The 22,646-nt window shown below is 44.1% G+C and overlaps 1 protein-coding gene across 4 annotated transcripts in view; it reads left to right on the plus strand.

Annotated features, from left to right (window-relative positions):
- LOC140185143 (transmembrane protein 107-like) overlaps positions 1-21,113 on the plus strand; it is a 57,688-nt gene extending 36,575 nt beyond the window's left edge. For 2 of the 4 annotated variants that reach the window (XM_072238519.1, XM_072238516.1), the window contains exons 4-7: positions 2,346-2,446; positions 5,515-5,550; positions 6,748-6,844; positions 12,534-21,113. In XM_072238519.1, the coding sequence (XP_072094620.1) occupies positions 2,346-2,446; positions 5,515-5,550; positions 6,748-6,844; positions 12,534-12,603 (304 nt within the window). In that variant the 3' untranslated portion in view covers positions 12,604-21,113. Of the gene's footprint in view, positions 1-2,345; positions 2,447-5,514; positions 5,551-6,747; positions 6,845-7,381; positions 7,479-12,533 lie in introns of all 4 variants that reach the window. The other 2 variants (XM_072238517.1, XM_072238518.1) reach the window with 2 other exon arrangements.
- Positions 21,114-22,646: the final 1,533 nt, after the last annotated feature.

Consider the following 22,646-nt stretch of genomic DNA (forward strand, 5'->3'; position numbering starts at 1 on the left):
CAAATCATACCAGGTAACGCATAAAAATACACAGCCTATATAAAGTAGAATAATGTATGTACAGTGTAGTATCACTTACAGGAATTGGGAAGACAGCGCCGAGCACACTGATGATGGTGTGTTATGCTGAGTCATCAGAAGCTGGGGTGGTGCAGTGGCCCCCAACCGCCGGGCAGCGAACCAATACCGATCCGCGGAGAATGCAGCAGTCCAGTGGTGGCCAGGACACACCCAACACATCTTTAAGAAAAAAGCCGAAATAAACAAGCTAATTAATTAGGTGCCGCCCGGCACGTAAATGTCGGCCCAGATCAGAGGCGATAGGCGATTGCCGATTGCCTGCCTCGATGTCGAAGGTCGAGGTTTGTTGTCTGCTATGGCTGATGTGGAAGGCTTGAGAAACGACAGTATGCTTGACTGCTTAGCCTTGCGCGTTTTTCTATCATACAGTTCTTTGTAAGCACTCAAACCATCTTGCAAATAGGTCCTAAACCGACATACCCTTTCAAAATTAAAATCGTTCTTTATCATTGCAGCGAAAATCTCACGCAGTTGCTTCACGTTCAGTTCCTGGACGACTTCACTTTCGGTCTGTTCGCTACTGCATTCGTTTTTGATTGTTATCCTTTCCTCTTCCAATTGCATCAGCTCTTCCATCTATCAGTTCTTGGTCATGGGATACCAAAACCTCTTCAACATCATCTTCGTCAACTTCCACAAGCAAAACCCACTTTGTCCTTACTTCGTTCACCGCGATCAAAACGCTTAATTATGTCTAATTTTACGCTAAGTGTAACACCCTTATGAGCTCTTTTAGGCTTTTCCGATACCTGAGAACTCATTTTGCTAACGGCTGCTCACAGGCACGTGTTTAAGCAATGCCAGCTAGAATGCAGTTCTGGGGGAGGAGTTTGGCTGCTCGGGGCACGCAGCTTTTTTCGTAACAGTGAAAACACCTTCTGTTAGCGAAAATAGGTAACTAATGTAGGTCTTTCATAACAGTGAGGTTTCGTAAAGCAAATGTTCAAAAAGCGGAGGACACCTGTATCACCTTTCCATTGAACAAATGCAGACCACCCTACATTCTTCCCACCTTGTCCTTTCTCTAGTAATCCTCCAAGTATTCCAAGTGATCTGCATTAAATGTACTGTCAGAAGGAGTCCCTTTTGAACTCACTTAGTCCATTCCACCCACTTCCCAATGCACTTGATGCTTTCTGGTCCATAATCTACAAACATATACCATGCCAGAGTCCCCTTAAGGGGATCTGGAACAGTCTTCAACATCAGACTTCCAATCTCAGTCATTATTAGCCACTTGCGCACAAAGGCATGCACACAGACACATGTGTGCGCATACCCTCATACATGCTACAGAATTCCTCCTCTTTTTAAAACATACTCACCAAATCATCCTGTGCTTCGTGCGGGCTCCAACCCAGACTACGGCAACCACATATTTTTTCATTGCTGCAGCTTTCCTGTGTCAGCAACTAAGGTGATATGCCTTGACTACTCTGCACAGGAGGAAATTGGATTCCAGCAGCAGACTCAGTCCCTTGTTCAAATGTGAGCAGCCTAGGATTTAGGACTAATCGGCTACTGGGGTTAAATTCTTTACTATCGTACAACAAAGTGAAGGGTTAGCCATTTTGGTGGAACCTCCAAGTAATTGTCATCGCTGATGACAAATAACAAAAATAACTGGGCCCAGAACAAGTGCACTCTTATGACTCACAGCATTACTTTTATTTTACTTGTGCACAAGAACAGTGTGGTCCCATACCGTTCTTAAGTCGGAACAGAGAACTGCTATTTTTATACAGAATTGGATTATCAATTCCTGATGTTGACTATTGTAAGTTGCATATATTTGAATTCCTTGTTCACCAGATCGAACACCATTCACAATAGAGGTGTTAAAAGTCAATCGAAACTTCAAGCAGACAGTGGATGATATCTTGAAGTTAGTAAAGACAATAGAGCATTACTTGTTGGGTATGTTTCACACCCTTCTGTTGTCTTGTCTGTTCTCCACCCCCCCCCCCCCCCCCCCCATTGTATAAAGAGAAGGTATGTTTTAGGAAGACCTTTCTGGAGAAGTCTCACTATAGAGGCCTCGCTTGTCTGTAGTAAGCGGAGGTGTCTCTGGCAGTCTCGCTTGACTACAAATGCCCCAGGCTATCCTTGCCTTACTGTGACTTCCACAGCAGTGCTGCCTTGCTCTTGTTTTCTAGTGTTTCCACATTGCTTGTTTGGTTCTAATCTTTCCTGTGCATCTGCACACAAGAAACCAATAGTTTCTTTTGAATGTCTGTTGACCATTCTCCTTTGTTTCCTTCCAGATTAATAATTGCATTGTCGGTGACTTTGGGAATGTTTCTAATCGAGCTGCTGGGCTTCTTCTCTGGTGTCTCCATGTTCAACAGCACCCAGAGCCTCATTTGTATCCTTCAAGCAATAATACAGCATGCAGTATTGCTGTATTATTGAAATATTTTGCTGTTAAGAACCAAATTTTTGCCAAATATTTTAGGGGAAAAGACTGAGTAAAACATAACTATACTCAAAGGTGTTCAAGTACTCACAGGAGTCAGAAAATTGATGGGGTAGATGTTGTGAACCTGTTCCTCCAGATGGGGCAGTCTTGAGCTAGGCAAATGGTCTCTGGATAATGAGTGAGTCACTGTAAGGCTTAAATAAAAACACATGCCTTTAACAGTTGTTAATCTTTGGACCCAGTATGATCTGAATGCAGAGGCGTGAGATTCATTTCAAGGATGAGATAGTTTTTTGGACTATAGGCTAATGGTGGCTTCAGGAATCGAGCAGGAAAGCCGGCTGAAGGCCGAAGATTGGCTTAGCCAGAATCTGGTTGGATGAAGGAGCAGGTTGTTGTTTTCTTTGACATTCATTTGTCTGTAACCATGGGCTATCTTATCACATGCTAGTGTTTGCTGGCTGTAGAATATGATTAAGTTCTGCCATAGACACTACAGCACAGCAGCAAGCCTTTTGGCACATCCAGTCATGCTGGACTGTTATTTTGCCAAGTTCCATTAACCTGCACCTGTACCGTGGCACCCGCCCCCCCCCCCCCAATACCCCTCCCATCCATGTTCTTATCCAAACTTCTCTTAAATGCTACAGTCAAACCAGCAACCACTGGCAGTTTATTGCACACTCTCACTACCTTCTGAGTGAAGAAGTCCCACTCAGGTACCCCTTACATATTTCACTGTTCACCCTCAACCTCTGACCTCTCGTTCCAGTTGCACCCAACTGAAGTGGAAAAAGCTGAGCCAGTACAGTTCCTGACAGATGCATCCTGGTTTTATTCATCTAACTGCAGTTTGTTACTCAGCAATGAGCCTTTAATGTTTCACTTAGCAGCAACACATAATGGCTGCAGAGAGGCAATGAAGATTGCAGAATGTAGGTAGAGTGCATTCTGCTTCTCAGAGAAAAACTTGAGAATTCTCAATTTAAATAAATACCAAGAAAGAAAATGGATGTGCTGGGAGCAGGGTGTTGAGTTTCAGAAGTCTCAATTCCCATAGTGAAAAAGTGAGGTGGTGTTTGTGGGCACATAAACTGTTCATAAATCTGATGGCAGTGGGGAAGATGTTCTTAAATTGCTAAGTGTGGGTCGTCAGGCTTTTGTAATTCCTCCCCGATGGTAGTAACAAGAAGAGGCACCACCTCTTGATGTCCTCAGTAATGAGGACAGTTGTGCCCATGAAGGAGGTGCTTCTGTGCCTCTTTAGATCCTACACATTGGAGGCTGCAGACCAGACTGTTATGCAGTAATCAAAATGCTCCCCACAGTAACATGAATATCGCAAAATGGTTCAAAAATCTTTCATTGCCGAGCACTTTAAAAATTCCACTCCCTCCAAGACTTTCACACTAAGGCAATCCCAGTTAATAGGGGAAAGTTGTAATCCCCTGCTACAATAACCCTATTGCCCTTGCACCTTTCCAAGATTTGTCTACATATCTGCTCATCTAGCTCCTGCGGACTGTCAGATCTGTAATCTATCTCTAGCAAAGTGATCCCTCCTCCCCACTACCCCTTTGGTAGAGCTTAGGATCATGGCCTTACTTGAGGGGCCTTCTTGAATAGCCAGCCTCCCTCTTTACTGTAGTAATGAATCCTAAATATTGAATTGCTACCTCCTTTTTCCTTGCCATCCTTTTCCCATACCTATTGTATGGAAGATTCTGTACCCAAGCATATTGACTTGCCAGTTCTACCCTGTTAACCATGTCTCTGTGATCAGAGCAATATCATATTCTCATGTGCTAATAAACAATCTAAATTCATCCATTTTACTCATCAAACCCTTTTAGTTTAGTCATGTATTTTGTCCCCAAGGCTTATTACACCCATGCCTGCTCTAATTATGGGATTGACTTAGTTTTCCTTCTATATTGAGTTTAGCTGTCCCCTAACAGCGAAACTACTATGTTCCATTCCCTTGCCAAATTAGTCTGGACTTTCCAACAACACCGGCCAATCCAACTCCCCTCCACCACCACAAAGATGCTGGATCAGTTTTGGTTTAGATGTAGCCCATGCAACTTGTACAAGTCCCATCTTTCCCAGAAACTGTCCCATTATCCAAAAATCGAAACACACCTGTCACACTGTCACACTCTCCTCTCAACGACACATTGAACTGGGCTATCCTTGTACTGTTCCCCTCCAAGTTAAGGATGCCTGCCATTAAGTACAGTCCATATGTACAAAAGAAGGTTTGAGAGAGCAGTGACTTGGATTTGGCAGCTGCTACAGGTGTATTCTGCTGTGTGGGGAAATTGATTCACGGCAATGGCTGTCTCAGAGTGAAAGCTTCTAATATCAGGCATGCATTTCAGGTGAGGGGTGAGTTCAGGGATGTGCAGGGCAAGTTTTTTTACACAGAGTGGTGGATGTCTGGAAGGTGCTGCATGGCGAGATAGTGAAGGCATGTACAGTAGAAGTATTTAAAAGGCACTTGAATGTGTGGCGAATGGAGGGATATGGACATTTGCAGGCAGAAGCAATTATTTTTGTAAGTATTTAATTGCTAGTTTAATTAGTTCAACACAACATGGTGGGCCGAAGGACCTGCTTTTGTGCTGTACTGTTCTGTGTGAGTGGTTGAATTAAATGCTCTGGTTTAACCACGCGTTGCCCAAGTTTTTGTCATCCACATTTCCAACTTGTGAACTGATAATGAATGGTTCTCAGGAGCAGGAAGACCCTGTTGTAATCTGGAAGTAATCCACAGATTGTGGCCACGGAGGTGCTGCTCATTAATCTGCAACCTAGCTCCCTAAATTCATAATGCAGGACCCAATCCTTCCTTTTACCTTTGTGATTTGTACCAACGTGACCCTCCTCTGTTAGAATGCTCTGCAACTATCTGTGACGTTCATCACCCTAGTACCAGGAAAGCAACGATTGTCCTGGATTCACCTTTGCAGCCATAAAATCTGTCATTCCTTCACTACTGAGTCTCCCATCAGTCACCCTTGGACTTCTGCTCCTCTCCCCTTGTACAGGTGAGTTCCCTGTGGTGCTGCAGACTTGCTGGACTCATTATGCAGTACAGTACAGGAGGCTGCTACTCTGCCCAGCGTTGTTGTGCTAGCATTTTTGGTAAACTGTTCAAATGGATCAATTCCCCAGCATTTGTACTTTCTTAATTTTTGGGAAATTATTGATACTATTCTTCTTGATTATCAAGTTTTCTCCAACTGATGAAAGGTTGATGTTTAGGGTACAGGTAACGTGCTACAAGGATGCTCTTCTAGCGGCAGTTGTTGGTTGGGAGTTAGGGTGATGAGAGGGAATGGGTCCGCCACAGGGGCAGGTGGTCACCAGAATGGCAGATTTAGATATCTATCAATGTATGCATATCTAAGGCCTTTGGAGACCAGATTTTACAAGGGAAATGGGATTATGTGTAAATGGTTTCTTCTTCTATGTTACTGTGTATGTTAATCAAAATGGCTTCTGTATGTTAATCTGTTATGTTACTGTCTTTTTTGTATCGAACTTCGATTAATCTCATAGAATTAGTAATATCTATAAAGTGTAATTGGTAAAACGTACATTTTGTGCTGGCTGATGATTGATGTTTGAAGCTGAACCAGGTGGCAGTTGTACAGCAACCGGCATCACTGGGAAACAAGGTGGGTGGCGGGCGGGGTTTCCCCGAGATAAATACGAGCCAATATAGCTGAGCATTACATATGTCTTGAGGTAGGAATGTTTCCCAGAAAGAATAAAGTATATTCAGAGTAACAGACACAAAATGCTAAGTTAACAAATTTCACGTCACATGGTGGTGATTCTGATTCTGAGGAACTCAGCAGGTCAGGCAGCATCTATGGAGGGGAATAAAGAGATGATATTTCAGGCCAAGACCCTTCATCAGGACACATCATCTTCATCAAGAATCAGAAAAAAAAGTGTATTTTTAAAGCACTTTTTGAGCAGAAAATTGGGAGAATATTTGAAAGGGAAACAAAAATTGGGATGATAGGAGAGACGGGGGAATTGGTTTAATTGAATATTTGTACTAAAGTGCCAGTGCATTGATAATAAGTAGAATGGCTGCCTCCTATGCTGTACGTGTGAGTTGCACCTTAGCCATTTTACATTTGCATATGTGCTTGGATTTTGTGTCTGTTCCTGTAGTGTCTCAGAAGAACTGAATTTTTTTTTTTGCCACTTTCCTATAAATGTTACCTCAGCTATTGGAGCCCATGGTAGTGCCTCGGCTGCTCTTCTCTTCTTCTTGTTTGAACAATGGCCATGCAATACCTACTGGTGGATATTCACTTTCTGCAGGTAGGTCATAGAGTCATAGAAAACTACAGCACAGAAACAGGTCCTTCTGCACATCAAGTCTGTGCTGAAACATTTAAACTACCTAGTCCCATCGACCTGCAGCTGGACCATACCCTCCATAACCTCCCATCCAGGAAGCTATCTAAACTTCTCTTAAACATTGAAATCGAGTTTGCATGCACCACTTGAATTGGCAGCTCATTTCACACTCTTTCCCCCCTCTGAGTGAAGAAGTTTCCCCTCATGTTATCCTTAACCAATGACCTCTAGTTTAGTCTCACCCAACCTAAGTAGAAAAAACCTGACTGCAATAGTGGAAAAACAGATTGTTAAAACAGTCAAGAGGCAAAGGGATGTTTTACTAAGCTTGTGTATCATTAAATATGGGGAGGATGCTAACCATTAACAGTGTGGGGGTGTGTGTGTGTGTATATATGAATATTAGTGTGTTCAAGTGTGTGTGCATGCACGCATGTAAGTCTTTGCTAACTGTCCCACTGGTTCTGTGTTGCAATTCTTCCTTGACCTGTGCTGCAGCTGTTACAGCTCATTGCAGTGGTTCCATTTGTCTGTCGTTCTTTGTCTTTGAGAGATGGGAGTGCTGGACCTACTGGTACATCTTTGGATTCTGCAGGTACTTCTGCCCTTCAGAAATAGTTCAGAAAGGTACAGCACAGAACAGGCCCTTCGGCTCATCTAGTCTGTGCTGAACCATTTAAACTGCCTAGTCCCATCGACCTGCACTTGGAGCATAGCTCTCCATACCCCTTCCATCCACGTAACTATCCAAACTTCTCTTAAACATTGAAATCAAGCTCGCATGCACCACTTTGCACTGGCAGCTCGTTCCACGCTCTCACGACCCTCTGAAGAGGTTTCTCCACATTTCACCTTTGAGCCTTAACCAATGACCTTTAGTTGTAGTCTCACCCAACCTCAGTAGAAAAGCCTGCTTGCATTTACCCTATCTATACCCTCATAATTTTGTAATCAAATCTCCCCCAAAACTTCTACGTTCCAAGGAATAAAGTCCTAACCTATTCGATCTTTCCTTATAACTCGGGTCCTCCAGTCCCAGCAACATCCTTGTAAATTTTCTTTGTAGTCTTTCAACCTTGTTTACATCTTTCCTGTAGGTAGGTGACTAAAACTGCATGCAGTGCTCCAAATTAGGCCTCACCAATGTCTTGTACAACTTCAACATAACATCCCATCTCCTGTATGCAGTACTTAGATTTATGAAGGCCAGTGTTCCAGAAGTTTTCCTTACGAGCCTATCTACCTGTGATGCCACTTTCAATTAGTTATGGATCTGTATTCCCTGATCATTTTGTTCTACTTCACTCCTCAGTACCCTACCGTTCTCTCACTGTGTAAGATTTACCCTGGCTGATCCTAGTGAAGTGCAACACCTCGCACTTGTCTGTATTAAATTCCATCTGCCATTGTTCCAGCTGAGACAGATCCCTCTGCAAGTCATGACGGCCTTCCTCACTGTCCACTACACCCCCAGTCTTGGTGTCATCCGCAAATTTGCTGATCCAGTTAACCATATTATCATCCAGATCGTTGATATAGATGGCAAACAACAACGGACCCACTAATCACAGACCTCCAGTCAGAGAGGCAACTATCTACTACCGGTCTCTGGCTTCTCCCACAAAGCCAATGTTTAATCGGATTTACTACCTCATCTTGAATGCCAAGCAACTGAAACTTCTTGTCCAACCTCCCATGAAGGACGTTGTCAAAGGCCTTGCTGAAGTCCTGGACATCCACTGCCTTGCCTTCATCAACTTTCCTGGTAACATTCTCCAAAAACCATGCTGACTATCCCTAATCAGCCCCTGTCTATCCAGATACTCATCTATCTGGTCCCTTAGAATACCTTCCAATAACAGTCCCACTACTGATGTCAGGCTCACCGGCCTATAGATTCCTGGTGTATTCTTAGAGCCTATCTTAAACAGCGGAGCCACATTAGTCATCCTCCAATCCTCCGGTACTTCAAATTGTCGCTAAGGATGATTTAAATATCTCTGCTTGGGCCCTTGCAATTTCCGCACTTTCCCCCTACAGGGTCCAAGGGAACACCTTGTTGGGCCCTGGGGAGTTATCCACCCTAATTTGCCTCAAGACAGCGAATACCTCCTCTTCTATAATCTGTGTAGGGTCCATAACCTCACTGCTGCTTTTTCTCACTTCTGTGGACTCCGTGTCCATTTCATGAGTAAATACAGATGCAAAAAAAATGGATTTAAGATCTCCCCTATCCCTTTTGGTTCCATGCATAGATTACCATTCTGATCTTCCAGAGGACCAATATTGTCCCTTGCAATCCTTTTGCTCTTAACATATCTGTAGAATCCCTTGGGATTCTCCTTCACCTTGTCTATGAGGGCTATCTCATACCTTTTTATAGCACCTTGTTTTTTTTTCTTGGGGTAGCACAGTAGTGTAGTGGTTAGCACAACGTTTTACAGTACAGGTGACCCGGGATCAGTTCCTGACATTGCCTGTAAGGAGTTTTTACGTTCTCTCCGTGACTGCGTGGGTTTCCTCCGGGTGTTCTGGTTTCCTCCCACAGTCCAAAGGTGTATGGGTTGGTAGTTTAATAGGTTGATCATTGTTAATTGTCCTGTAATTAGGTTAGCGTTAAATTTGTAGGTTGCTGAGCGAAATGGCTTGAAGTGCCAGAAGGGCCTACTCCACTCTGCATCTCAATAAATAAATCAATAATCCGGGTCCTCACTATCTCTTGAAAACCAAGGTTCCTTAAACCTGTTACCTTTACATTTTATTATGACGAGCACATCAAGCTTTGTACTCTCAAAATTTCACTTTTGAAGGCCTCCCACTTACGAAGTACACCGTTGCCATAGAATAGCCAGTCTCAATCCACACTTGCCAGATCCTTTCTGATACCATCAAAACTGGCCTTTCTCCAATTTAGAATTCCAGCCTGTGGACCAGAACTATCTTTTTCTATATTTACTTTGAAATTAATGGCATTATGATCACTGGATGCAAAATTTTCCCCTGCACAAACTTCTGTCATCCGCCCTCGCTCATGCCTTAATAGGAGATCAAGTATCACACACTCTCTGGGTGGGACTTCTACCTACTTATTAGGAAACTTTCCTGAACACAGTTAACAAACTGTCCCATCTCGTCCTTCTACAGTATAGTAATCCCAGTTAGTATGTGGAATGTTATATACTATATACTAAGACAAACGTTTGACTAACTGACGCTAAATAATACCAGATGTACCTGTTCCGACTTACTTAGTAAGAGAACTTCCGTTTTTTTTCGATCCCGATAACCTACGCACATCCTCCCATATACTTTAAATCAGTTGTAGGTTACTTATAATACCTAATTCAATGTAAATGTTATGTAAAATAGTTGTAATACTGCATTGTTTAGGGAATAATGACAAGAAAAAAAGTCTGTACATGTTCAAACATCAAGTGCTGGAAGAGCACTTCCAGGTTTTCTCGATTGGCGGTTGGTTGAATTCGCGCATGCGGAACTTGCGGATAAGAACTGTATTGTTTTTGCCTCCACCACCGTGCACGGCAGTGCATTCCAGGCACCCATCACTGACTGTGTGGAGAAAAACTTGCACCACGTATCTCCTTGGAACTTGCCTCATCTCACTTCAATATATGCCTTCAGGTATTATAGATTTTACCTCTAAGAAGAAGATACCAGTTCTCCACTCTGTCTATGCCTCTCATAATCTTACAGACTTCTATTAGGTTTCCCTTCAGCCTCAACTGTTTCAAAGAAAACAACCCAAATTTGTCCAACCTCTCCTCATAGTACATTCTCTCTAATCCTGGAAGTAATCTAGTGAACCTCTTCTGCATCCTCTCCACAGCGTTCTCATCCTTCCTATAATGGGGCGACCAGAATTGATGTGGCTTAACCGGAGTTATATAGTGCTCTAGTAGAACGTCCTGACTCTTGAACTCAGTGACTTGACCAATAAAGGCAAACATGTCATATGCCTTCTTTATCAGCCATGAACAGCCACTTTCAGTCAGGTGTAGATTTGGACATCAAGATCCCTCTTTACATTGACCCTGTTAGGGATTCTGCCATTAGCTTTATATTTGATCTCTTAAATTTCAACATCTCACACATGGCCTAATTAAACTCCATCTGCTATTTTTCTGCCCATATCTGCAACTGATCTGTATCATGCTGTATCATTTGGCAACCTGCTATGCTAGCCACAGTGTCACCCATGTATTATATGTGGATTTACTAACCCACCCATTTGCATTTTCATCCAGCATATTCATATGCCGTATATCACAAACAGAGGTCCTATTATGGATTCTTCCTTCAACTAGAGCAAGACCATTGGCCACTACCTTTTGTCTTCTGTGGACAAGCCAATTCTCAATCCAAATGGCCAGGTTACTGTGGATCCTGTGAACCTTAATCAGCTGAATGAGTCTCCATGAATGACCTTGTGTGACACCTTACTGCAACTTCAAAGCTCTGCTTTCCTCAATCACCTTTGTCACCTCCTCAAAGGACTCTCGATCTGCCCCATATAAAGCCGTGCTGACTGTCCCAAATTAGGCTATGCTTTCCCAAATGTCAATAAATTCTATCCCTACAACTTCCCTACCATTGACGTGAGACTCGTCTGTCTCTAGTTTTCATGATTATTTCTGTTTCTGTTTTTGAATGCTGGAGTACCATTAACTATTCACCAGTCTTCTGGGATCTCACCAGTGGCAAGAGAGGACACAAAGATCTTGATCAAGATCTCAGCAATCTCATCTCTCTTAATTTCCTGGATGTATCCCACCGGGCCTTGGGGACTTGTTCACCTTAATTTTTTTTCAAGAGGCCCAACACTATCTTTATCTCAAAATGACCTAGCAAACTAGCACACTCCACACTGATCTCATTATGCTCCACATTCATCTCCCTGGGTAATGTTGACACATTTAGGACATCACCCACATCCTCCACCTCCAAGTACATGTTCTCTCCATTATCCTTGCAAGGTCCTACCCTCTCCCTAGTTTTCCTCTTGCTCCTGATGTATGCCTTGGAATTCTCCTTCATCCTACTTGTCAAGGACTTTTCATGGCCCCTCCTGGCTCTCCTAATTCTCTTGTAACTTCTGTATCACTCTCAAGGGCTCTGTTTGATCGTAGCATCCTAAACCTTATATACATTTCCTTTTTCTTCTTGACTAATCACACTACCCCTTCCATAGAAGAGGGACACTCTCCTATCCACAATTGCTTGTTAGCAACTGCCTCCCACTATACTCTCTTCTCTCCTGATGCAGGATCTTGACCTAAATCATTGACCATCCCCTCGCCTCCACAGATGCTGCCTGACCACTGAGTACTTCCAGCAACTAGTTTTTTGCTCCATATCTCAGAATCTGCAGACCCATACATCTGTATAATTCTGTACTGCTCTGTAATTCCAAAACTGACATCAGTGAATGTAGTAGAAACCAAACACTTACTGTGCACCCTGGAATAACTTCCAACTAGGCGCACTTTATAGGGGATTCTTCCAGCAACTGTCACGTAACCCATGGTGTTATTATTGCACCATTCACTCTGCTAACTTTTTACCCATGTCCATTTTCAGCTGTGGAAACTTCATATTCTGATATTACATGGTCTGTCTGCTTATTTTTCAGCGTGTTCCCAGCATGTATTGAAATTGTCCTCGTGATCGCAGTATTTGGGCTGAAGAAGAAGCCATTTTGATTATCCTGCACATCCTCCCTAAACAAACTGGAGGTTGACCCTGGAATGGCAGTAGAAGATCACTTTAAAATGCAGTGTGCATTTGACAATGGGTATTAACAACATTTATAGAACTTCAGCATTTGACCAAATTATGTTACATGGATTTCTCTTATTCTATTATGGACCTTATCGTCTCCAAGACAAAACATGTCATCCTCCATTATAGACTGTGTGCATCAATGTCTCCATGATAAAGTATGTGTTACTCTTTTTTTCTTTTCCAGAATGTACAGCTTGTATGTGGAATTTTCCTGTCTTTTTCCCCATTACAGAACTGTTACAAGAATCTCACCCCTTGTAATAATGATCAGTGAGGCACAGAGAATCTGTATTTACCGACAAGTAATTTTTATTATTTCAACTAAAAAGCACATGGGTTCATACCTGATCCATCTGTGCACTCCCTACTAGAACCCCTGACACTCCATGAACAGGCAACGAAGAGAAAAGGTATTACCCGGGAAAGGAGTGTACATTGGTCAGGTGTTGCTCGTGGTCCCGATCTCCACGTGTCTGTGGGGTCCTCCTTATCCACAATGGTTGGTCTCTGGCTGCCGGAGAGTTATCGCCCCTGTGTATTTGGATCTCCTGACTCTTATACTGTTCCTCATCATTTGAACCATTGGATCTCCATCCCATTGGCTCAAGGTCACCTGACCTACCTGGGTCACCTTCTTACTGGTCATGGTACAGGGTTACAAACCAACATTGTTCCATGGCTCTGCCTACCCCAGCCTTGTGTATTTGTGTCTTTACACTCTGACTGGTCCAAACCAGTTAAATGAGGCAACCCAGACAGAGTCTAACGAGATTACAGATTGCAGGTCTGGCATTTTACAGAACAAGTAGAGCAGTAGATGTAGTGTATATGGTTTTCAGCAAGGCATTCGATAAGGTACCCCATACACGGCTTATTGAGAAAGTAAGGAGGTATGGGATCCAAGGGAATCTTGCTTTGTGGATCCAGAATTGGCTTGCCCACAGAAGGCAAAGAGTGATTGTAGATGGGTCATATTCTGCAAGGAAGTTGGTGACCAGTGGTGTGCCTCAGGGATCTGTTCTGGGACCTTTTTGTGATTTTTATAAATGACCTGGATGAGGAACTGGAGGGATAGGTTAGTAAATTTGCTGATGACACAAAGGTTGGGGGTGTTGTGGATAGTATGAAGGGCTGTCAGAGGTTACAGCAGGACATTGATAGGATACAAAACTGGGCTGAGAAGTGGCAGATGGAGTTCATCCCAGATAAGTGTGAGGTGGTTCATTTTGGTAGGTCAAATATGAGGCAGAATATAGTATTAATGGTAAGACTTTTGACAGTGTGGAGGATCAGAGGGATCTTGGGGTACATGTCCATAGGACACTTAAAGGTTGATTGTGTGGTTAAGGCATACGGTGCATTGGCCTTCATCAATTGTGGGACTGAGTTTAAGAGTCGAGAGGTAATGTTACAGCTATATAGAACCCTGGTTAGACCCACTTGGAGTAGTGCACTCAGTTCTGGTCACCTCACTACAGGAAGGATGTGGAAACTAGAAAGGGTGCAAAGGAGATTTAAAAGGATCGGGGAGCATGCCTTATTGTGGTAAACCATGTATATATGTTGTAACTCAGTTGCCTGTCTGGACACACCCCTCTGCTGACTGCCCCTGTGACTCCTCCCACAGAGTCCTGTATAAAGGTGTTCGCCTTGCCCCTCCCCCTCAGTCCGGGGGGCAGACACTCACTGTGGAGGTCGTATTGTACAGCGAATAAAAGCCTTTCAGTATTTTACCAAACCTCAGTCTTTTGGAGTTATTGAAGGTGCTTCACTTATGAGAATAGGTTGAATGAACTCGGCGTTTTCTCCTTGGAGCGGCGGAGGATGAGAGGTGACCTGATCGAGGTGTATAAGATGATGAGAGGCATTGATTGTATGGATAGTGAGAGGCTTTTTCCCAGAGCTGAAATGGCTAGCACGAGAGGGCACAGTTTTAAGGTGCTTGGAAATGGGTACAGAGGGGATGTTAGAGAGTGGTGAGTGGTATTTTACACAGAGAGTTGTGAGTGCATGGAATGGGCTGAGGGCAACTGTGGTGGTGGTGCCAGATTCAATAGGGTCCTTTAAGAGACTCCTGGATAGGTACATGGAGCTGAGAAAAATAGAGGGCTATGGGTAACCCGAAGTAATTTCTAAAGTAAGTCCATGTTCGGCACAGCATTGTGGACCGAAGGGCCTGTATTGTGCTGTAGGTTTTCTATATTTCTAAGTAGGTACTCCTCTGAGAATGGTCTCAGGTTTATTGCTCTGATTAGATTGTCCCAGAGTCAAGGATCAGGTCAGTCCACTCCCTTTACATAACAAATGGCTACTTGTTTGAGAATGGTCTCAGGTTTAGCAGATCATTACCTGAAGCTTCCTGTGTCCACATTCCATTGGTTCGATTAGATTATCCAAGAGCAAGAGTAAATTTAAAGTCCACAAAAAGGGGAAAACAAAGACAACTGGCTTGTCTGTGTCCCCTGTCCTTGATCAGACTGCAGTTTCTTCTGACCAACAGAACATATTTCTGTCATTGTGTAGGTTGCCACCCCACTCTTATATCACTGCTTGGTATTAGCCCAGGAGAAGGCACCCTACTTGTTCTATTTAATTATTTCTTCAGAAAACTTGGCAAGTGTGGACAGAAGTATTGTAGAAGTATGCTGCAAGCGAATATCAAGTTGCTGCTCTACTGGATGTTAGTAACTCTCATTATGGTGCTGAGCCAGCAGAAGAACAGTTGTAGAATTCACCTTCTGGTGCTACTTGGACATGTCTTCAGCGATGAACCTGGGGTCATAGGGTGTTTCGGGACTTCAATCATCAGACAACCTCGACTAGGCGACCCAGCCGGGGGTGATCAGCCCCCGACTTGTGTCCAAGTGGTGCACTAATCTACGGATCCCACCTCCGGGTCCACAGCCACCGCGAGGCCTTTTCTGCTGCTTCCAGAATGTTCTTGGTGGCTCTTCTGCACTGCAGTCCTTTAACTCCCAGGAGCTTTAGAGTCCGCTGTAATGAATGGCCAGCAAAGCCCCAGCACACAACTTTGACTGGCTCACAGCGAGCTCTCCAGCCATTGCTCCAGCATTCTGCAACAAGATCTGTGTATCTAGCCCTCTTGTGCTCATTGGCCTCTTCAATCCGGTCTTCCCAGGGGACAGTAAGTTCCAGCATGACCATTTGCTTTGTAGGCTCTGATATTAACACCATGTCTGGGCAGAGCGGAGTGGCTGCGACGTTCTCTGGGAACTTGAGCAGCCTCCGTAGGTCGACTTGGAGCTGCCAGTCTTGTGCAGTGGCAAGAAGCCCTCCCGAGGAGCTAGCCTGATGTTGAGCCTTCTCCCCCGCTCTAATAAAGATGACGGACTGTTTGGGAGCGTGCTGATTTTCGCTGTCTTGAATCGCTACAATGCGGTGGTTCAGTTATAACCATATAACAATTACAGCACGGAAACAGGCCATCTTGGCCCTTCTAGTCTGTGCCTTTATTGAAATTTTTAAAAACAGCAAAACTCCATGCTAAACAACACTTAAAGGTTCTTGACAGTAAACATTCAATCAGCCAATGAGTGCGTTTTATGTAGGCTCTGAGCCACTCTGCCAATTACGTAGTATGCTTTGCCTTCCCCGTGTGTGTAAGTGTTCTTGCTCCTTCGCTAATTTATTCCATTTTTTTCACCCATAATGTCTGGAAAACTGCCTGCAACTTCCAGTGAGGGTAGTACACTTAAGATGTCTAGGAAAAGCGTGGATATGAAACTGCAAGTGATACGGTGTTTGGAAGCTGGTGAGCGCCAGGTTGATGTTGGCGCCTCTTTGAAATTGGCTACATTGATGAACAGAACAATTATAAAAAATACAGACAAGGTGAAAGCTGCAACAATGACCTCAAAGTTATCATAGAACATAGAATAGTACAGCACAGTACAGGCCCTTCGGCCCACAATGTTGTGCCGACCCTTAAACCCTGCCTCCCATATAACCCCCCACCTTAAATTCCTCCATATACCTGTCTAGTCGTCTGTTAAGTTCCACGAGTGTATCTGCCTCCACCACTGACTCAGGCAGTGCATTCCACACACCAACCACTCTCTGAGTAAAAAGCCTTCCTCTAATATCCCCCTTGAATTTCCCACCCCTTACCTTAAAGCCATGTCCTCGTACTGAGTAGTGGTGCCCCGGGGAAGAGGTGCTGGCTGTCCACTCTATCTTTTCCTCTTAATATCTTGTATAACTCTATCATGTCCCTGCTCATCCTCCTCCTTTCCAGAGAGTAAAGCCCTAGCTCCCTTAATCTCTGATCATAATCCATACTCTGTAAACCAGGTAGCATCCTGGTAAATCTCCTCTGTACCCTTTCCAATGCTTCCACATCCTTCCTATAGTGAGGCAACCAGAACTGGACACAGTACTCCAAGTGTGGCCTCACCAGAGTTTTATAGAGCATTACCTCGCGACTCTTAAACTCTATCCCTCAACTTCTCAATTTATGAAAGCTAACACTCCATAAGCTTTCTTAACTACCCTATCCACCTGTGAAGCAACTTTCAGGGATCTATGGACATGTACCCCCAGATCCCTCTGCTCCTCCACAATACGAAGTATCTTGCCATTTACTTTGTACTCTGCCTTGGAGTTTGCCCTTCCAAAGTGTACCACCTCACACTTCTCTGGGTTGAACTCCATCTGCCACTACTCAGCCCACTTCTGCATCCTATCAATATCTCTCTGCAATCTTCGACAATCCTCTACACTATCCACAACACCACCAACCTTTGTGTCGTCTGCAAACTTGCCAACCCACCCTTCTACCCTTACATCCAGGTCGTTTATAAAAATCATGAAAAGTAGAGGTCCCAGAACAGATCCTTGTGGGACACCACTAGTCACAATCCTCCAATCTGAATGTACTCCCTCACCACCACCCTCTGCCTTCTGCAGGCAAGCCAATTCTGAATCCACCTGGCCAAACTTCCCTGGATCCCATGCCTTCTAACTTTCTGAATAAGCCTACTGTGTGGAACCTTGTCAAATGCCTTACTAAAATCCATATAGATCACATCCACTGCACTACCCTCATCTATATGCCTGGTCACCTCCTCAAAGAACTCTATCAGGTAGACACGATCTGCCCTTCAGAAAGCCATGCTGACTGTCCCTGATCAGACTATGATTCTCTAAATGCCTATAGATCCTATCCCTAAGAATCTTTTCCAACAGCTTTCCCACCACAGACGTAATTACCCAGGATATCCCTACTACCTTTTTTGAACAAGGGAACAGCATTCACCTCCCTCCAATCCTCCGCGACCATTCCCGTGGACAACGAGGACATAAAGATCCTAGCCAGAGGCTCAGCAATCTCTTCTCTCACCTCATGGAGCAGCCTGGGGAATATTCCGTCAGGCCCCGAGGACTTACCTGTCCTAATGTATTTTAACAACTCCAACACCTTCTCTCCCTTAATATCAACATGCTCCAGAACATCAACCTCACTCATATTGTCCTCACCATCATCAAGTCCCCTCTCATTGGTGAATACCGAAGAGAAGTATTCATTGAGGACCTCGCTCACTTCCACAGCCTCCAGGCACATCTTCCCACCTTTATCTCTAATCGATCCTACCTTCACTCCTGTCATCCTTTTTTTCTTCACATAATTGAAGAATGCCTTGGGGTTTTCCTTTACCCTACTCGCCAAGGCCTTCTCATGCCCCCTTCTTGCTCTTCTCAGCCCCTTCTTAAGCTCCTTTCTTGCTTCCCTATATTCCTCAATAGACCCATCTGATCCTTGCTTCCTAAACCTCATGTATGCTGCCTTCTTCCACCTGACTAGATTTTCCACTTCACTTGTCACCCATGGTTCCTTCATCCTACCATTCCTTATCTTCCTCACCAGGACAAATTTATCCCTAACATCCCGCAAGAGATCTCTAAACATCGACCACATGTCCATAGTACATTTCCCTGCAAAAGCATCATCCCAATTCACACCCGCAAGTTCTAGCCTTATAGCCTCATAATTTGCCTTTCCCCAATTAAAAATATTCCTGTCCTCTCTGATTCTATCCTTTTCCATGATAATGCTAAAGGCCAGGGAGCGGTGGTCACTGTCTCCCAGATGCTCACCCACTGAGAGATCTGTGACCTGACCCGGTTCATTACCTAGTACAAGATCTAGTATGGCATTCCCCCTGGTCGGCCTGTCCGCATACTGTGACATGAATCCGTCCTGGACACACTTAACAAACTCTGCCCCATCTGAACCCTTGGAACTAATCAGGTGCCAATCAATATTAGGGAAGTTAAAGTCACCCATGATAACAACCCTGTTATTTTTGCACCTTTCCAAAATCTGCCTCCCAATCTGCTCCTCTGTATCTCTGCTGCTACCAGGGGGCCTATAGAATACCCCCAATAGAGTAACTGCTCCTTTCCTGTTCTTGACTTCCACCCATATTGACTCAAAAGAGGATCCTGCTACATTACCCACCCTTTCTGTAGCTGTAATAGTATCCCTGACCAGTAATGTCACCCCTCCTTCCCTTTTTCCGCCCTCTCTATCCCTTTTAAAGCACTGAAATCCAAGAATATTGAGAATCCATTCCTGCCCTGGTGCCAGCCAAGTCTCTGTAATGGCCACTACATCATAATTGCATGTATGTACCCAAGCTCTCAGTTCATCACCTTTGTTCCTGATGCTTCTTGCATTGAGTTACACACATTTCAGCCCTTCTACCTTACTGTCTTTACACCGTTTATTCTGCTTCTCTTTCCTCAAAGCCTCTTTGTATGTTAGATCTGGCTTTACTCCATGCACTTCTTTCACTGCTCTATCGCTCTGGGTCCCATCCCCCTCGCAAATTAGTTTAAACCCTCCTGAACCATGCTAGCAAACCTACCTGCAAGGATATCTTTCTATTTTTTTTAAATTGAGGTACAGCACAAAATACAGCCTTTCAGCCCTTCGAGCCATGCTGCCCAGCAACCCCCTATTTAATCCTAGCCCAGGTGGATAGGACCACAGACGGTACTCTTAACCAATGATACGTGTGTCTGTGTACAGACTCAGCGAGGCAGCCAGTGGAAACACTGGACTCAGGTTAAAGCAAACAACTCACCCTCTTGTTGCTCCCACAGACAGAGTGGGGAACCAAGTGTACCCAGTAACCATGTAATTACAGAGAACCTAAGAGAGGAACACCAACCAGCCATGCCAGACCTGACCACAGCTGATGAAAACATACTCGAACAGACAAAGGCAGAAAACACCGAGAGCGTGGCAGAAGACACTGAGAGCGTGTTGGAAAACCATGAACAGCCTGCTAGTGTGATGATGATGGTACTCTGTAAAGAAGGCTGGTTGCTGAAGGTAGATGATTAATTTTATAGCATAGTATAGAAATTTATTAGGAAATAGACGGGGAGGGATTTTTGAGTTAAAGCAGAGACGGCAAGTTCCACCACTTCGACGGCATTTCAGACTGCACTCGGCATCTGAAAGCAGTCACCCCGAGTCTGAGGAGCTTGGCCCTTTTCAGCAGTTGGGCCAGTGATCGACCGGACAGTTTGGAAGGGGGTGCCACCGGGGAGAGGTCCTTGCAGACATTTACGTAGAGGCCACCCCAACCCCTTCCTGTACATCGATGAGAGAGCCTGTGGGAGCTCCTGGAAGGAGAGTTTCAGCAACCAGAGGATAAAGGGCTGAAGACAAAAAATGTAATTAAGCTGCAGTCAGCCTGCAGGGAAAGAGCAGGCACACCAAAGGAGCCGCATTTCTAAAGACTTGGAACAGCCTCTCTGCTTAACATTTGGTAGGTAGCGATTAGGTAATGCTAGGACAGATAGAGGTACATAAGATTGGGGGGAAATTTTGAGACACGACATTTTTGCAGCCCTATTTGAGCAGATCCTCCTAGGTTGCCCTTTCCTGATACAAATTTAATTTTTGTCCAGGAAGGCCAAGATGAGGGACTGTTAGAGTGAGTTTTTTTTTGGATAGGTGATTTGTTTACACTTAAATGACTTTGGCCACCAGACTTCTATTTGACAAAGTATTGTGGATTGAGTCCACCACAATGGGCTTCCTAAAAAGGTGTGAATACCAGATGCTTCTGGCTCCGTAGTTTGACCTAATACTGTAGTTTTGAAGACAGTATTATCTATACATTATAAATATTAATTGTCTTCTATGTTAGCACGTAAAGTGCCAAGTAAATCCTAAAGGCTGTGGATACCAACCCAGACACGTTGGCGTCGGAAGGAAAGGATAGTGTGATATTTTGTATGTAGCTTCAAAAGGAAGCCTTGTCTGTAACTTTTTAAGTAGCGATTGCCTTTGTGTTTAGCATATAAATATCGAGTCCACATTGAGCTAGCAGACCTTTCTGTGGAAAGCGTCTTCGTCCGTAAGACGCCTGCTGTACCTTGTTGTGTCGAATAAAGAAGCTGCTTTGTATCTACCAGTGACTCTGTCTCTCTGGTAATTTCATCCACGCTACAACACATGTAATGTAACAGTGGCCATGAAAGCAACCCCCTCTCCCAGGTGAGCAGCCGCTGTCTGTAACAGCAGAAGATGTGAAAAGGACTCTGCAGAGAGTCAACCCCTGCAAAGCAGCTGGGACACAACTCCCTGAGGACACAGTGTGCACACTCCCTGAGGCCAAGTACTCAGGGAGTGTGCACACCAGCTCACTCATGTATACATGGACATCATAAAGACTTCACACTTCCAGGCTACTGTCCCCACGTGCTTCAAATCAGCCACCATCATCCCTCTACCAAAGAGCTCTACACTTTCGGACCGAACAACTTAAATCCAGTGCCACTGCCGCCAATCATCATGAATTGCTTTGAACAGCTGGTAATGTCACACATCACAAACTCCATTCCTGCCACACTAGACACTCACCAATATGCTTAACGACACAACTGCTCTACAACAGATGCCATAACACCTGGCCTGACACACTTAGAAAACAAGGACACTTGTGTCAGAATGCTGTTTCTGGATTTCAGTCTGTAGTTCAACACTATGGTCCCACAGACCTTAATGAACAAACTCCTACTCCTTGGTCTAAGTACACCACTGAGCAACTGGGTGTTGGACTTCTGAACCAACAGACCTCAGATAGTCAGGACATGTAAATGCTCCCTCCCATCGTCCTCAACATGGGTGTCCCCCCATGTGTAAAACAAAACTTATCTTGTAAACCTCTTTTAAAATTTCTCTCTCTCTCACCTTTAACCTATGCACTCTAGTGTTTGACATTGCCACCCTGGGGAAAAATACTCTGACTGTTTGCTGTATCTATGTCTCCCTTTATTTTATAAACTTTTACCAGGTTGCCCTTCACCCTCCAGAGAAAATAACCCAAGTTTGTCTAACCTCTTCTTGTAGCTAAAACTCTAGTCTATTCTGGAGATTTTTTTTTTGCAACCTCTCCAAAGCCTCTACACCTTTCCTGTAATGGGATACCCAGAATTAAACACAATACTCCAAATGTGGCAGCATTTTATACAGATGCAACATGACTTCCAGACTTTTATACTCAACACAAGGAAGGCCAGCATGCCATACACCTTCTCTACCACCCTGTCTGCTTGTGTTTCCATGGTCAGAGAGCTATGAACTTGTACCTCAAGATCCCTCTGTACATTGGTAATCCTAAGAGTCCTACCATTTACTGTATATATTTCTCTTAGATTTGACCATCCAAAGTGCACACCTCACACCTGTAGGGAAGCTTTTGGAAAAAATTCTGAGGCACAGGATTAATTTATACTTGAAAAGGCAGGGATTGATCAAGAATTGTCAGCATGAGCGTGTCATAGAATCATTCTATGTGAAAAGATGTTCTTCAGCTCATGAGTTCACCATGGCTGGCAAGCAGCTGGCTGCACTAATAGCCTTCTTACTGTCCTGATAGTCTTGATGACTGTTATTCTTAAGGGACTCGACCCAAAATGTCAA

Source organism: Mobula birostris, chromosome 20, assembly GCF_030028105.1.
Source record: "Mobula birostris isolate sMobBir1 chromosome 20, sMobBir1.hap1, whole genome shotgun sequence".
Classification (NCBI taxonomy): Eukaryota; Metazoa; Chordata; class Chondrichthyes; order Myliobatiformes; family Myliobatidae; genus Mobula; species Mobula birostris.